General features: G+C 44.7%; 2 protein-coding genes across 2 annotated transcripts in view; both read right to left on the minus strand.

Annotated features, from left to right (window-relative positions):
* Positions 1–431: 431 nt before the first annotated feature.
* On the minus strand, positions 432–7048 carry nek2 (NIMA-related kinase 2). The gene is made up of 9 exons (XM_046293196.1): positions 6686–7048; positions 5975–6192; positions 4166–4406; positions 3254–3336; positions 3025–3151; positions 2568–2799; positions 2200–2254; positions 1915–1991; positions 432–1462 (listed from the first exon to the last, which is right to left on the minus strand). Exons 1-9 carry the CDS (start codon positions 6779–6781, stop codon positions 1251–1253), a joined length of 1341 nt encoding a protein of 446 aa, XP_046149152.1. The 5' UTR covers positions 6782–7048; the 3' UTR covers positions 432–1250.
* A 5442-nt stretch (positions 7049–12490) lies between these two features.
* lpgat1 (lysophosphatidylglycerol acyltransferase 1) overlaps positions 12491–17186 on the minus strand; it is a 69468-nt gene continuing 64772 nt past the window's right edge. The window contains exons 7-8 of the mRNA XM_046291199.1: positions 15531–15637; positions 12491–15374 (exon numbers count right to left, since the gene is read on the minus strand). Coding sequence (XP_046147155.1) covers positions 15223–15374; positions 15531–15637 — 259 coding nt within the window. The 3' untranslated portion in view covers positions 12491–15222. The remainder of the gene's footprint in view (positions 15375–15530; positions 15638–17186) is intronic.

A 17186-nucleotide genomic window follows, 5' to 3' on the forward strand; every position in this document is an offset into this window, starting at 1 on the left:
GTATAAATCCAAAATACATTAGGTTAGACTGCATGTCAAGCACGATTACAAACTGAAAAGACTTGGCCTACTAGACTATCATTATAAATAAAAATTGTGTATTTTTTCACCCTCTGTTAAAACATCGAGGGTTAAAATGTCCTACTTAAATAAACTGAACTTTGAATGCATCTAAGGCTGGGCCATCACATTCACATGATTCACTTTGGAGGTGCTTTGAAGAGAAAAGGACATCTACATCATGTGGGAGATACTAATAACTACAAACCATTAAATGTACAGTACATCAACAGGCTGCAAGTGTTTCCCTTTACATTGTTTCAAGTGAAGCTAGTCATTCACCAGATAAACTCTTTACTTGGTGTGAATGGAGCTCAACAGAAACCTTTCATTTAGAAGAGATAATGTAGGTCTACATTCTGCAACAGTAATCACTGATTAAGTCTGCCTTTAATGTTCACAAGAGGATACTCATTACTTATGTTCCCACATCATTTTCATGGCCAAACTTCTATGCAAACTGCTTATGTTTAGAAAACAAAAACATGTAAATGAAGTTTAGAAACACATTTACCAAGAACTGAACTTCATCATGCAACCAAAATAAAGTACATGATGCCCCTTTGAAAGAATAGGAGACCATTCAAGGGCAAAGGAAGAATCAAGCATTAAGGACAAAGGTCAATCAGTTGACAGTTATTCAGAAAGTGAACCTGTCTGAAACAGACATTTGTTGAAGGTCAACAGTGCCTGTTTTTTGCCAACCCATCCCAAAATCATATTTGCAAAACATTGACATATTTCCAGAACAGAAGTGTATGCGGGAGTGTACACCTATTTATACATCTTCAGATAATGTACTAACATTGCCTTAAAATATATTTTAATGCCACCATACAGTATGTACATAGTAGTTATAAATCACATATTCACAAATCAGAACTTAAGTGCAATTCTGTGCATCAACAACACATTTTAAATGTCAAGGTTGAAAAAACACCACTAAAAATATATCTGGCACCCAATATTTTGGCAATTTCACCATAGTATAAACCAATCACCATGATACAAATAAATTAAAAGCTACATAATTTCCCAATGGACCACTAGGTTTCAATAGCTCTGAAACTAATGTTAGTCAGGAAAACTAAAGCAGAGACCTGATACTTCTGGGTCACACCTCAGACAACCATATATTCATCCATCCACATGACACTGATAGCGAGGCCCTAAGCAGTAGACTCTGTGGGCTAGCGGATGCCTAGGATCTGCCAGCTCTTGAGCTGATAGAGCCTCTCCACCTCCCCCAGGGCCTGGGCCCGCATGTTGGCTGCCTGTAGCCTCTTCTTCAACCCCAGCTCCTGGCTCTTCACACTCTGCTTCTGATCTGGCCTCTGGTTCTCTTTGCTTTCTCCGGCAAAATGGACCTTCTTTCCAGGTGAAACGTTCTCCTCTCCCTCATCTAAGGGGCCAAGACGGCAAAGAGTTATACAATTGTATTGAACTCTACAAAAAAACAGCTTAGATAAAGACCCTCCTTTGTAGAATGCCTCTGGGATTTTTCAGACTACAGAGAAATGTTCAAATTCACAACTTAACTCAACAATCAAATATGCTTCCCCCTTGTATTTAATTTAAAAACATGGTTACCCCATGGCTACTGTATATTATATTGAACTTCAATTACAAAGCAAAACAAGTATCCCTCATTTACCTCCTGGTTCCCACCCCATGTTTGTTGCAGGTTTTATTGCAGTAAAAAATATATATATACATTCACAAGGTTAAAATTAATAAATACACTAAAATACAGTAAAATGCTAAAATTTCCCCAATTACAGAAGTGAACACAATGCAATGCTCAGTTCTTCTCAATGTTCAGGGGGTCCAGAGGCCTTCGCTTGACTCCCATACCCATTTCATTGGAATAGAGCAGTGGCAGGGCCTTCTGCTGTTTCACCAAGTTGTAGCTCTTCAACAAACTCTCCGCTCTAAAACCAAAAAACATTGTTGAGAGTCAAAATGGATTATACCTGCTTGCAGTTTTATAGCAAGCAATGAGATTATAACACCAAAGCAGGAAGCAAAAGTAGCATTAGCACAGCTTGGAGGAGGATTAAAGCCTTAGGATTTAGTCTGACAAACAGCCGTTTGCTGCATTTCAAGTAAATTAAGTGATCCAAGAGAGCACCGTTTTACCTGGCAAGCTTCTCATTTGATAGTCTCTCGCGAACACAAAGCTCCTGCTCCCGCTCTGTAGGAGGAACACATTCACCAGATTTAAATTAAACATACCTCAGGTTACAAACAAGTCAGTCTGTGTATACTCGGTAGCGTCGCCAGTGACACATTGACCTCCTTTACAACCAATCATTTCAACAAGCCTGACCCCAAAAAACATGCACGTTCCAACACCACAGGGTCTCACTGTGACTAGGACATTATAGGGTCCAGGGTTGAATACAATTATTGTCCTGAATTGACAATGAAATGGACATTCACTTCCTGAATTGGCTGAGCTAAAATCAGAATTGAGCCCGACCCTGATAAGGGCAAATGACACTCACGCTCCAGCCTCTCCTCTCGCTCCTTCAGGGCCTTCTCCCTGTGCCGCAGCACCTGCTCCTTCAGTCTCAGCGCCGCAATAGTAGGGGTGGTTGAAGACTCTGCAGGCTTTGGTTTCTCTGGATCAGCCGACCTCCTCCGGTGTCTTGCCTGCGCCCGCCTAAGTTCATCGGCGACCAGGTCCGCCAACAGGCTGCTCTGGAGAATGGACTCAACTGAGGGCCTCAGGTAGTCCTGGCAACAAGGCACAACAATCAAATCGACAAAGCAAACTGGCAGTTTGAGTACAAGGGAGTGAGGGATTCAAATCTCTTGACGTTGAAATTGTATATTGAGCAAAATTATATGCTTGGTGATTCAGACAAACAATCATCTCAACAGAAGTGCAGCAGTGAGGAGTTGCTCACAAGATGCCCTGAATTACATATGGAGATCAGTGCTGTGAAACATGTTCCAAACCTTTAAATTGAGCATTCTGGACAAGAGTGTATTCAGCTCCTCTGAATACCGGTAGGGGATTCTCCTAAACTTTCCCTCTCGGATCTTCTCTGCCAGCTCTTTTTGGTTATAAGCTGTGAAAGGAGGCCTACATGGAATAAATGCATGTGTCAGTCAGACTTTAATCTCATCTAATGCATTGACTGGGGGATATTGAGTAAGAATATAGATGACAGGCAAGGTTACTCACGATAAGGCACAGAGTTCATACAACAAGCACCCCAAGGACCAGATATCTGATTTCTCATTGTAGGACATGCGATTTATTTGTTCCTGTAAAATATGAAAAAAAGTGTCCACACATTGAAAAACTGATTAGAGAAGCCGAGTATTTCTCTAAAATCACAATGAAAAAAATCGATACTTTTAAACCATAATCATAGTTCGAGTCTGTATTGAAACACAGGGGAGTACAGACTGCCAGCAAAAAAAGGCCTCTATATACACTTTGCTTAGGAGTGCATTTCACACTACTTTTGGATTCTAAATTGGATTGTAAGGCTCGTATGAATGTCCTGTGTAATATAATGTGTCATTGTAGCCAATCAACTGCATAATACTTAAAAACACTTCAAATCAGTTAAAATTCCCTTAGGCCAACTTTGCCACAACCAATATCATTGACCATTAGTATTCTAGCTCAGTGTTTCCCAACCTTTCTCGGATACTATACCATCAAATACATTTCTCTCTGCCCGGAGTAACCCTGAAGTACCACCTCATGTGAATTTTATCAGTAGGCCTATGATCTCATGAATATTCTCTTCAACCCCTTGTGGATAGGCCAAGTACCCCCAGGCGTCCTAGTAACCCAGGTTGGGAAGCACTGTTCTAGTGAACTACTGCATCAAAAATAGGTATTCTAAGATCACAATCAAATGTAATCTCACCGAATGTTCAAGCAATAATCAAAACATTGGAAGAGATTGAGAACCCATCTCCCAAAGACTGCAGTAAATCTAGGCTGTTGAAAGGGCGCAGATGGCAAACGGCAGTTATCCCCCACGGTGGCCGTTGTTCACAGGGCTACTTGTTCATGACATTAATAGCGACTTGGAGTATATGATTCACAATTATATGATTGCCTTTGCTACGGACTCACAGGAGACATGTAGTATGGGGTGCCGACAAAAGTCTTTGCGAAACTGGTGTCATGGTTCAGGATACGTGCGAGACCAAAGTCGCCAAGCTTGACATTCTGCTTGACATCCAGGAAGATATTGGCAGGCTTAAGATCTCTGTGCAGCACTGTGGCCCCACCATTGCTCCGGCGATGGCAGTCCTTCAGGGCGAGAGTGAGCTGTGCCATGACTCGCATGATGAATTCCTCCTCCAAGTAACGCCTGGACACCAGGAACACAACATACAAGTTTCATTAGTCACATGTAAGGGATACACATGGACGATGTCTAACGAAATGCTTTCATGCAGGTTTCTTCTCAACAATGCAACAATAAATAATAAAAATGCGAACATAAAGTAAATGGCTCAATAGAATAAACATTTTAGCATAAGTATAATACAGGAACACGCAATTTATAGTCCAAAATACACACGTGTATGGGGGGGGGGTATAAACTGGGCAATATAATAAGTGTCTGGTAGCAGCAGTTGTGATGTGTATGTAGCATGAATGTGTGTGTGTATATACAGTGCATTCGGAAAGAAGTCAGACCTCGACTTCCACATTGTTATGTTACAGCCTTATTTTAAAATTAAATTGTTTTTATCCCCCCTCATCAATCTACACAATACCCCATAATGACAACACAAACAGGTTGACATTTTTGCAAATGTATAAATAAATGAAAGAACACATTCACATAAGTATTCAGACCCTTTACTCAGTCTTTTTGAAGTACCTTTGGCAGTGATTACAGCCACGAGTCTTCTTGGGTATGATGCTACAAGCTTGGCACGCCGAATTTGGGGAGTTTCTCCCATTCTTCTCTGCAGATCCTTTCAAGCACTGTTAGGTTGGATGGAGAGCGTTGCTGCACTGCTCTTTGTCGGGGTTCAAGTCCGGGCCACTCAACGACATTCAGGAGACTTGTCCAGAAGCCATTCTTGCATTGTCTTGGCTGTGTTGGAAGGTGATCCTTTGACCCAGTTCGAGGCTCTGGAGCAAGTTATCAAGGATCTCTGTACTTCGCTCCGTTCATCTTTCCCTCAATCCTGACTAACCTCCCATCCCCTGCCGCTGAAAAACATCCCCACATCATATATGCCATTTAGCAGACGCTTTTATCCAAAGCGACTTACAGTCATGTGTGCATACATTCTACGTATGGGTGGTCCCGGGGATCGAACCCACTACCCTGGCGTTACAAGCGCCATGCTCTACCAACTGAGCTACAGAAGACCACGATGCTGCCACTATCATAGGGATGGTGCCAGGTTCTCTCCAGACATGACACTTTGCATCCAGGCCAAAGGGTTCAATCTTGGTTTCATCAGACCAGAGAATCTTGTTTCTCATTGTCTGAGAGTCCATTGGGTGCCTTTTGGCAAACTCCAAGCAGGCTGTCATGTGCCTTTTACTAAAGAGTGACTTCTGTCTGGCCACTCAACCATAACCATCCTACAGGGTGGCAGGTAGCCTAGTGGTTAGAGCGTTGGGCCAGTAACTGAAAGGTTGCTAGGTCGAATTCCGAGCTGACAAGGTAAGAATCTGTCGTTCTGACCCTGAACAAGGCAGTTAACCCACTGTTCCTAGGCAGTCATTGTAAATAAGAATTTGTTCTGAACCGACTTGCCTCGTTAAATAAAATAAATAAAAAATTCAAAACTCAAAGGGTGTTGCACTGTCGCAGTTCACCACCTGGTGTCAGAGTGGGATGGCCATTAGAGAGGTGTATACATGACACATGATGGACAAGGGAACCAAGGTCAGCACAAAACACACACACACCTTTCTTTGATGCATCTGGTGATGAGGCTGGAGAGGTCACCGCCTTCACAGTGCTCCATAACGATGTACAGTGTAGTGTTGGTCCGGTCAATGATACGGTCATAATATCTCACAATGTTTGGATGCTTCAGTTCACGCAGGAGATTGACTTCGGACACCAGCATCTGCTTCTCGCTCTCAGCCATTGTGCCGTAGTCCAACTCCTTCCAAACTAGAATCTATGACGAAACCCAGACAACAGAACTAAACATGTATTGATTGGCCAAAGCCTGTTGATGTTGGGAAACATTTTAAAGATAAACATACAGTGTAGGGTACTTGCTAGCTACCTGTTGGTTTTACGTCAAATCCTGGTTTAGCTAAATGTTAGCAGTGTGGTTCATATGTATAGTTAGCTATATAAACACGAGCCATATCATAAAACCACACAGTTCCTCACAGTTGTAGGCAAACATGGCAAATGCTTTAGTATTGCTGATGTGGGGAGTCCTGGTGTTGTTCCCCGCTTAATGTCCAATGAGGTCATTTCTAAAATAAAATATGTCTGTCCACTTAGGGGACACCTTTTGTCTCGTCTCAAGAGCATCCCCCAAAGGCAAACGTTACGCACTGGCTCTGGTTACCTTGACAGGTGCAATGAGAGCATGCAACGCAAACATAGCTAGGTAACGTTGGTCGAACAACGCCTTGCTAAACGGCGGAAACACTTACCTTGGCATCAGATTTCCTCCGTATTTTCTGACATTTTCCGTAAGACCCTGACCCTATGGTATACAACACCTCATAATCTTCAACACGAGATGGCATTTTGTCGTAGCGAACGTTAACGTTACTAGTATAGAACTAGTTAGCTAAATGCAGAATGCAATGCAAGGTAGCTATCTATCGAAAGCAATAACGACTATTCTGGACGTTTTCTTTCTTAAAATCTCGTTAGCAAACGTAAATGCTGACTATATCTCTCCGATAACGTATTGATAAAATTGCTTGCTAACTACTCGTCAAAACAACGTGTTTTATGTTGAGAACACAAGCGACGAAAAGGAAGCAGGGATTCCTTGCGGTGGTTTCAAATTGGTGCCTGAATTCTTCAATGTGATTGGTCCGTCTACTACATATAGAATACTCTGATTGGCTGTAATGAAGACACAAGCTGCTGGTTGCTAGGCATCTGAAACCCGCGAGATTTGGCGCGGTTGTTTAAAGGGGAATAAACATTTTGCCGACGGGAACGGTTCTGATGATACCTCAGTGACGGAAACGTTCTATCAAAGACAGTACGATTGCGTGGGAAATATATTTGCATACCGCATTTGTCCAAATTAAAATGTAGTAATGTAATAAGTACACAGGACCCCACATGTCATGTAGGAGACGCGCTTAACCCAGAGCGATTTACAGGAGAAATTACGGGGTACGTGCCTTGCTCAAGGGCACATCGGCAGATTTGTTCGCCTAGCCAGCTCGTGGATTCGAGTCGGTGACCTTTCAGTTACTGGCCCAACGCACTTAAACGCGAGGCTACCTGCCACTACGTGTGTATCTCACCACAAGGTGGCAGAAAAAGCTAACTCTACTTTTATCCTGCCCCATGAAACTGGAAACTGAAGGTGGCCACTGTTCCATGCAAGTTAGAATAGAATAGCTTCGAGTGATTGTCTAGTACTTCCACACATCTATCTGATAACTTATCAAAGTCGATTAGGTCCATCTATGCCAGTTAGAATATAATAAAACAAAATATAATAAAAGAGAATAGAATATCCAGTGTAAATAAAAAAACATTATTTTCGTGAACTCTACAATTCCACTCAGATTCTAGTGGATATCAAGATACAGACAGCCCTGAGCACTCTTGGGTGTTTTAAAAATATTTTTACATATGCCTCATTGACTTTATAATCATTTTCTGCTGCTTAGCTTGTCATTGTGAGAACATGTGGCAGCCAGGCTGAGTTCTCTGTCTGTCCCACAGTCCCAGAGCAATAATGAATATGATTATCAGTCTGCATCATAAATCACTGTGTTAGACATTGTTAGCAGTTGACCTCACATAGCAAGTGCCACATTTTTGTGATCAACTGATCTACCCTCATCACAGAGAAAGTGATACCCTACAACACAACACTGCTCATTGATTTACTGCCTCCATTGACAGGGCGGTTGTTTGGCGTTTGTTCTAAGGTTGAGTGGGCCAGCTAGGCTAGATGATAGGCACCCATGAAATCTGCAGAGCGTATTGATTACTGTGAGGTACGTTGAAACTCGAAACAGAGACCTCACACTCCATCCGGGGATATCAATAGCCCTTTACCTGGGTCATATTCATTCATGCAACACCATCGCAAAACATTTTACAACAGAAAACAAAAAATGAGCATTTCTCATTGGACACGTGCAGGTATTCCTTCCGTTTCAGTCCACTTTCTTCTGTTTAGTGCCTAATGAGCATGACCCTGAACTTGTTAGTGTGAAATGATCTCGTCGTTGTCATCATATCACCAAGCATCTTCCCTGTTGTGATGCACTCTGTGAAAGACAGGGGCCCATGTAGACAGGCTAGTTTGCGACAACAATATCTAATTCCAATTATACCTGTGCACTTATTAATTGCCCCAAAAAGGTCATTGCCACTAGGGCTGTTTCCATGGCGCCCTCTCATGCACACAGGGGAGGCTATCGGGAATTAAGATCCAGCAAAACACGGTATCAATCCTCAGCAGCGGTGTCATGTAATTAACAAGGCCACCTGCAGAGTCCCTCTAGGGGCATACCGTGGTGACAGGCATCTTCGAATTACCCCCGTGTCACTCGTCTCTCTCTCCTGCCGTCACACTGCGTCGTACACACACGTCAGGAGGACATGGCAGGGCTCACGGTGCGATGTAAAAGAGTCTGTCTGTCACCACAAAGGTCATTTCCTACAGAGGGGCTGTTATGGTACCAGCGTCCCTCTTTCTGTAAGCAAGGCAGGAAAGTTGGGGTGCTTAATGTGAGGCTGACAACCAAAACAACAAAGACTGCCGGGGGCGACTAGGGCCCCTTGGGGGGCCACGCTAGATGTTACCCATCTCTCTGAGGGCCAAGAGCTAGGAGGGAGAGACAGTGGACCCCGTTTGAATGGCACACGATCACAACAGGGGTGTCAGTTAGTTTTCTTGTCTATATCCTTTGGCCTTTTTATATACCATGTGTGTCAATGTGTATATGCTTGTGTACTGCGTATGTGTGTTTATGTATCTGCATGTGTGTGTGTACCGGACATGCCCCTATCCGAGGAGTTGGTGAGTCTTTGGTGTCACTGGGCATGGAAGGTGGTGGAGCTGGTGGCTGCAGCTGGCCTTCCCCCGCAGATCACCCTGCCCCCCCCCCCCCCCCCACAGATCACCCTGGCCTCCCCCGCAGATCACCCCCCTGCAGATCACCCTGGCCTTCCCCCGCAGATCACCCTGGCCTTCCCCCCCGCAGACCACACTGGCCTCCCCCCGCAGATCACCCTGGCCTTCCCCCTGCAGATCACCCTGGCCTTCCCCCTGCAGATCACCCTGGCCTCCCCCCAGATCACCCTGGCCTTCCCCCCGCAGATCACCCTAGCCTTCCCCCGCCACTTTGCCAAGTTTTAGTGTTTGCTGACTCAAGGGGAGCAGCCACAAACCACAACATTTATCAACCAGACCAGAGCAGTCGAGCATGAAGACATGGTACCCTGTGGAGCTATGCTTGTGATGCATTTAGTGTACCTGTCACTGCAGGCATTCTGGGAGCGATCCTATAGCCTAGCTTACCTGCGGCTGGGCATGGTGGAGTCTGTGTGCAGTCAAGAACATACCGGTACGTGTTTGTTTCTACACTGATGTGTTCACATTGGCTCCGGGGTGAAGTTTCCCTCAAGGGACAGATCTAGGATAAGCTTCCTCTCCCCTAATCCTAACCATCAGTGGGGGAAATGCAAAACTGAACCTAGATCAGCATCTAGGGCGGGGATCGGCAACTTTGATGAGGGAGGGGGCCACAAAAAAAACATTATTCATCACGAGGGACCACAGTGGCTCATGGTTCTGCGTACCCACATCATATATATATACATATACACAAGGGTGGCCGGGTGCCAGTTGCCCAGCCCTGGTCTACATCCTACACCTTTCACATGTATAAAACAGAAAATTACTAGGCCTTCAGAGAATAATATGTATGGGGTTGTTGTAAATGTAGATTATTAATATTAATTCTGTAGTCTCTGGCTTACGCTGGCCATGAAAATGCACAGCTCTGACACGTTGTGAAGAAAGGAGATCCCTGGTCTGACTTTGGTCCTCCCTCAGTCGTTTGGTATGGAGATGACGCTCTGGTGTGAATCCCAGATTAGTCGTTTGCAGGTCAGCAGGGTCCTTATAGTCTCTCCTGTGCATCTTTAATCCCATTTTCCAGCTCACTTCCCAGTGCCTAGGCCCTGGCTACCCATTGGCTGCCTGCAGCCATGTGGCTCTCGCAGAGACCCGGCCCCCCTCCTCCTCCCTTCCCCCATCACTCCAGCTGCTATGGCGATGACAAGCCAGGCCGCCCTTGCTCTAGTTCCTCGTTTATCATCCTATACATGATGTAACATTTTACTACATCTGCCAGTCAGGCGGCTTAGTTTAACAAGTGACCACAAGGCCTCTCATTCATGACCTCGCCCCATAGTGGTTTATGCCTACCTAGCAACAAATAAATGCAACAATCTTAGTAATTCAGTCCTGTGCCAAATGATAAGCCTAGAAGGATAAAGAAAAGTCTGCAGTGACAGATACTCTGTGTAGATAGAGCAAGTGTCTGTTCAGAAGGGTGCGAAACGTGACATTTTCAGATAGAGATGCATTTTGTAGAACAGGCACGATATTCTGTCATGCAGAATTGGACATAAAATTTTAATTAATAAAGCTGACACTATCTGCAATGTTCTATAATGTTAATACACACCAGGAAGAAACGTGGTGGCATTCACTCACTTCCTCTAATATGGGCTCTGTTCAGAATGGCACAGCATAGCAAAACATTTTGGAATGGGAAATGAAAATCTATGAACGAATTTAGTTGTGCCTCCTCGGTTTGAAGGGTTTTCTATCCTAAGGACGACCCGTTTCAGAGCTGAAAGAGGATCTGTAATGTAAACCGTTGGGTCCCTGTGGCCAAATGACAGATGCCACGGTTAAACAAAGAGCAGAGACCAAAAGCAAGGACAGGCTTTAGTTACCTGGGGACCGCCCTGCGTCAACGGCATCACTATCAGTGCCTATATCAATAGAAAATGAGGAAATAAGCCTGACAATAAACCTGACAGATGCAATCAGAGCACCATAAATCACTATTTATTCTGCTGGGTTTCGGTGTGGGAGACAGGGGGTTGCTTACTCATACCACTCCAAGACATAGAAAAAAATACAAATACATTGGGAAAGAGTTTGATTCACAAATGTTACGCTCTCTTGTTGTTATTTTTGAGTTCTTTCCTCACCTTGAGACATGGCTGAGCTGCAATTGTTTTTCTTCTTCTTCAAATTAAGGAGTAGGCCTTCATTAAAAATGCCTCATGCACCGCAGTCTAAGTTCAATCAGGTCTCAATAGCTCACTAGTATATCACACATTCTATGAGAGTGACATACTGTAATTCACCCTCTCTACACATTCTCAGTATATTAGTGAGATAATGGCTCCTAAATAAAATGTATATAAATATATTTAAAAATGTATTTACATAAAACTCCAACAGAAGTTAGTGTGCCATCTGAAAAGGGGTGCGTCAGACACTTCAAAAACCAACATCAAATACTGAATATGAGGCAGAGAGAATGAGGCAGAGAGAATGAGGCAGAGAGAATGAGGCAGAGAGAATATGAGGCAGAGAGAATGAGGCAGAGAGAATGAGGCAGAGAGAATATGAGGCAGAGAGAATGAGGCAGAGAGAATGAGGCAGAGAGAATATGAGGCAGAGAGAATGAGGCAGAGAGAATGAGGCAGAGAGAATATGAGGCAGAGAGAATATGAGGCAGAGAGAATGAGGCAGAGAGAATGAGGCAGAGAGAATATGAGGCAGAGAGAATATGAGGCAGAGAGAATATGAGGCAGAGAGAATATGAGGCAGAGAGAATGAGGCAGAGAGAATGAGGCAGAGAGAATGAGGCAGAGAGAATGAGATGAGGCAGAGAGAATGAGGCAGAGAGAATATGAGGCAGAGAGAATGAGGCAGAGAGAATATGAGGCAGAGAGAATATGAGGCAGAGAGAATGAGGCAGAGAGAATATGAGGCAGAGAGAATGAGGCAGAGAGAATGAGGCAGAGAGAATGAGGCAGAGAGAATGAGGCAGAGAGAATGAGGCAGAGAGAATGAGGCAGAGAGAATGAGGCAGAGAGAATATGAGGCAGAGAGAATGAGGCAGAGAGAATATGAGGCAGAGAGAATATGAGGCAGAGAGAATGAGGCAGAGAGAATGAGGCAGAGAGAATGAGGCAGAGGAAAAAACAGACAAGCTATCAGGATCTTTATGACCATCACTTTTATTCCAGCACAAGTTCTTTGTGTTGTAAAATGGCTGTGTAGCTAGGAAGAAAGGGAGGAGTACAAAATGGAAAATTACAGAGTTTCTACTGTCGTTTGTTAAAATTCTTAACGTTGTCATTGTTTTTCTTTCCTAAAACCATATCTAGAAAATATGATTTTCCCCTGCCTTTCTTTGGAGACAGTTAAAAAAAAAAAAGAAGAAGAAAAAAAAAGATGAAGCTTCATTTTGTGTCACTCTCTCACATTGAAAAGCAATCTCACGGGACCGGCACAAAGATGACCGCTAAAAATGTACGTCCCAATCCTCAAATTGGCTCCTGATCTCCCGAACCAGCCAGCCTTCTACCTTTCATACACAGCCTGTTACTGGACAGTATTATCCACAGTTTAAGAGGTAAGTCATGACTAAAATGCATTCCGTTTGCATTCCTTAAACATCATGATTGTAGCTGTTCATCTAAAGCATAATACCTCTTAGGTGTGTTTATATAGATTTTTTGAAAAAAAAAAACCCCATGGTATTTTTAAAACAGCTTTTGGGAGAGAATTGGTGCATAATTGCTGGGCCGTGTCTGAATTCCCCTCCAATGTGAAGAGTGATTTCTTCCTGGATGGTCTAGTCTCAAATCAAAACATAATACCCTACCAATGGACAGCTTCTTGGTACCCCCCTAAGATCTAAAAGGACTGGATAGAGATCAGTAAATTGGCAATATCTTTAATAGGCTAGGTGGGAGATTTGCCATATACTGCACACATCAATCAAGTCCTTTTAACATCTCTAAGTGGTAATCATCCAGTGCCGAGGGGGGAGGGGCCTATGTCCCTGTCCCATTACTTCCACCAATCAACCACTTCAGAGCTATGATTATGTCAAGAAAGATAAAGGAAAGGATGCATTTCAGAAGTATTCCAACAGGGCCATATCAATGAGCAGTGTGACAGTGCAGGAGATGAGAGCCTGGCCGAGCCCTCTGGATTCATGAAGCGCGAATGAATAACATCCAGGTCAGAGGTCAAACCAAAGGTCAAGGAACAGGGAAGTGACTTGTCCCAATGGCCGTTAGCCTTCTCTTCCTCATTTTTTTCTTGTTCTTTAAACATTTATGATATTTCAAAATTAAAAACAAATCAGAAATAGTACAGACCAAGAGAGAGATAACATCGGTTGCAGTCCCTCACAACATTGAATTTCTTCCTCAGCTTTGTTATGTACAATAATAAACATACCCATGACGAAGGACAACAGTTCAAGTCAATTAAAATTGAAATAAAATCTGACCACTAATAGTGATTTGCTGTCGAAACTCCGTTATCGTGGAGCAGCGCAACATCAATTATATATATAAGGGGGGGTTATGCTGTAAATTTACAGTAACGACACCTATGAGTGTGTAAGCCAAAATCTCAAATTTAGAATGCAGAGCATTAGGGTAGCCACATCTATAAAAATAGTATTTTTATCACGTCATTCCCCACCCCATTACTTAGATATTTGTAAAACTACAGTATGGAGTCCAATGGGGGTAAATTCAGCTTCGTCCTCCTTTTTCAGTTTGGCTTGCCGAGACGTTCCTATGTGGACAGAGATCCACTCTGCTCTGTGTGTACGAGTGAGGACAGGGGGTGGAGAGAGTGTGAGGGGAGTTTGTTTTCAGGGTGGATCGGATCAGAGTGCTGTCCCAATGTGCCATCAATGTTCTGTCATCAGCGTATGGGCACTGTTCCTCCTCCGCTGTGTCCTCCTCCCCCCCCTGGTTCCAGAACCAGGTACCCCCAACCACATGTTGTGGAAACAGTCCTAACCAGAGCCTGACATCGTCGCCAGCGTCCCTTTAGGCCCAGACGGAGGGCCGCTAGTGTAAACAAGAAGATTCCCCTGCAGTCAGTCAGTTCAGAATACTGTCGAAGACAGACAGAGTAAAGCCTCCATGACTTCAACATAGATAGAGAGTGACGACAACCACAACAAATGCAATGGCCGTTGTTAAGGGGAGGGGCAATTTAAAATAAACAAACATTAACAGCTACCATTCAGGAATATTTCCTGGAGTAGAAGAGGGGGGTAGTAGGGATCCTTTTAGTGCAATGAAGGCTAGAGGAGAGGGGTTGGCATGGTAGTCTCTGATGGTACATACCACAGCCCCCCCCTCTCTGTAGGGTGGGTCAACCGCAAAATCAGCAGGCCTGAAGCGAGGTCCAACTGGGGGTTGGTTCACCCGAGGGTGGGGGTTAGTTCACCCAAGGGTGGGGTTGGGTACAATGGCAGACACAATGCATACTCACACACTGTAAAACTACACCTAAAGACCAGGAAGAGAGTCCACTTGAAAACACCCCCAGTTTCAGTCCTGAGCCCCATTCTTAATTTGAGAATGAGGCTCCATTGGAGAGACCAACTAGATTGGGGCGTTTATATCCAAGTAGTAAGTTTGTGTAAATGATTCATGTTCAGAAGTATGGGCTTCAGTCAATTGTGTGTGTGTATGTCTGTCTGTCTGTCTGTGTGTGTAGGTATTCATGTATCCAGGGGGGAAAATAGCCTCCAACATGGCAATTTTTTTCTCCGTTTCTCCCGGCTTTTGCTAAATGTACATTCATCCATCATAGGGAGGAGAGATGGCGCCGGGGCGGGCGAGCCATCGACTGATCCAGAAGCAGTGCCATTAGGGTCTGGTCCACTTTTAAACTCCATCCTCTTCAGCACACTCAGAACAAACAGCAGTAGAAGTACTGGAGGACGCTGTACCACAGGTAGCCCGAGGCAAAGGCCAGGGATTGGATGAGACAGAGCCGCACGGGGTCAAGGGTCATCGCCCGGGAGACGGCCTCCTTCTGGCCTTTCGGTGGAGGGAAGGCTCCTATTGGGGGGGACACGGGAAGGAATACAGTCAGCGACATTGTGATCACGCCTCAATGTGGAGTCACTTCTCTGAAATAGAGGGAGAGAGGCCAGAAAGAGAGAGCTCAGAAAGAAAGGGAGAAAAAGAGGGAGAAAGAAAGCAGTGAATACTGACCTGTTTCGTAGAAGTGAGCCAGTAGATCCTCCTTCTCCACAAACCTCTGGTACAGCCAATCTGTCAGGGGCTTGGTCTCTACCGGAACCTCCTTTATGGGGTACACCCTGGGAGAGGATCAAGGGGAGAGAATTATTACATTTAATTCAATTGATTTAATATGTTCCTATATGTTTGCGTTGGCAATGTATGTGGTTTCATTCAGACACACAGACACACAGACACACAGACACACAGACAGACAGAGAACAGTATTATTTAAGTTTTTTCTCAACAAAGGCTGGCTGCATTGATAGGTCTCCTCACTCCTTGAGCCGAGTCTATCCCAGAGAAGAGTCTATCACAGTGTGTGTGTATGTGTAGAGAGATGGGAGAATGAGCTGCAACCCAAGTTTGTTAATGAGTTTATCAGAGTGTGTGTGAGCGTTCGTGTGTGTGTGTGTGTAAGCAGTACAAGCCTCAGCTCTTTCAGGAGACTTCATTAACAGACAGGCTAATCACGGTGACAGGGAATCCATTCCTGCCCTGCCTTGCCCCTGACTCTACAGAGACACAGACAAACAGCAGTCCCAGCAAACAGAGAAATGCTGCAGGGCTGCCTCATCTAGCTGGTCCCAGATCTTGTTTGTGTGGTCTTGCAAACTTGGCAAGTCAGCACAAACGTATCTGCGACCAGGCTAAACCTCACCTGCCCATACGAGAGAAACCACAAACTCGGTCACTTTATCAGGGCTAAAAACTGCTGGCTGTTGTACAGTGCCGTGCCGGGTTTTCATTAGTCAGCTCCGTTGTCACAGGGCCTGTACAGAAATGGCCTGTATCACACCACGGCACTTCAGAGAGGATTGGATAGATCGAAACAATATGGTAGTAGCTCCACCCAGCTCTCTGATAGGCTTGTTGATCCTTTCAGATCCAAGTCTAGACTCTTTTTTTATTTATTACTTTTTGTGTGTGGAATTTTACTCCTTTTTCTCCCCAATTTCGTGGTATCCAATTGTTAGTAGCTACTATCTTGTCTCATCGCTACAACTCCCGTACGGGCTCGGGAGAGACGAAGGTCGAAAGCCATGCGTCCTCTGAAAAACAACCCAACCAAGCCGCACTGCTTCTTACCACAGCGTGCATCCAATCCGGAAGCCAGCCGTACCAATGTGTCGGAGGAAACACCGTGCACCTACACTGCGCCCGGGCCCGCCACAGGAGTCACTGGTGTGCGATGAAACAAGGATATCCCTACCGGCCAAACCCTACCGAACCCTGGCGACGCGGACCTCCCGGTCGCAGCCGGTTATGACAGAGCCTGGGCACAGCTGCGGTACAGCGCCCTTAGCCACTGCGCCACCCGGGAGGCCCCGACTTCCCTGGACATCATGCTTTCAAATACAGAAGTCAGACTCTCTCACTCATCTCCCACGACATGAATCCTTGAATATACAGCTACACAGCCCATCTACCACAATAGTACAGCAGCAGGAACCTAGCGGTGAGAGCATTGGGTCAGTAACTGAAAGGTCATTGGTTCGAATACCTGAGACGACAAGGTGAAAAATCTGTCGATGTGTCCTTGAGCAAGGCACTTAACCCTAACTATCTCCAGTGGCGCTGTACTACTATGGTGGACCCTGTAAAACAACACATTTTTACTGCACCTAA

The sequence above is a fragment of the Oncorhynchus gorbuscha genome, linkage group LG12 (genome assembly GCF_021184085.1).
Source record: "Oncorhynchus gorbuscha isolate QuinsamMale2020 ecotype Even-year linkage group LG12, OgorEven_v1.0, whole genome shotgun sequence".
In the NCBI taxonomy this organism is placed as follows: domain Eukaryota; kingdom Metazoa; phylum Chordata; class Actinopteri; order Salmoniformes; family Salmonidae; genus Oncorhynchus; species Oncorhynchus gorbuscha.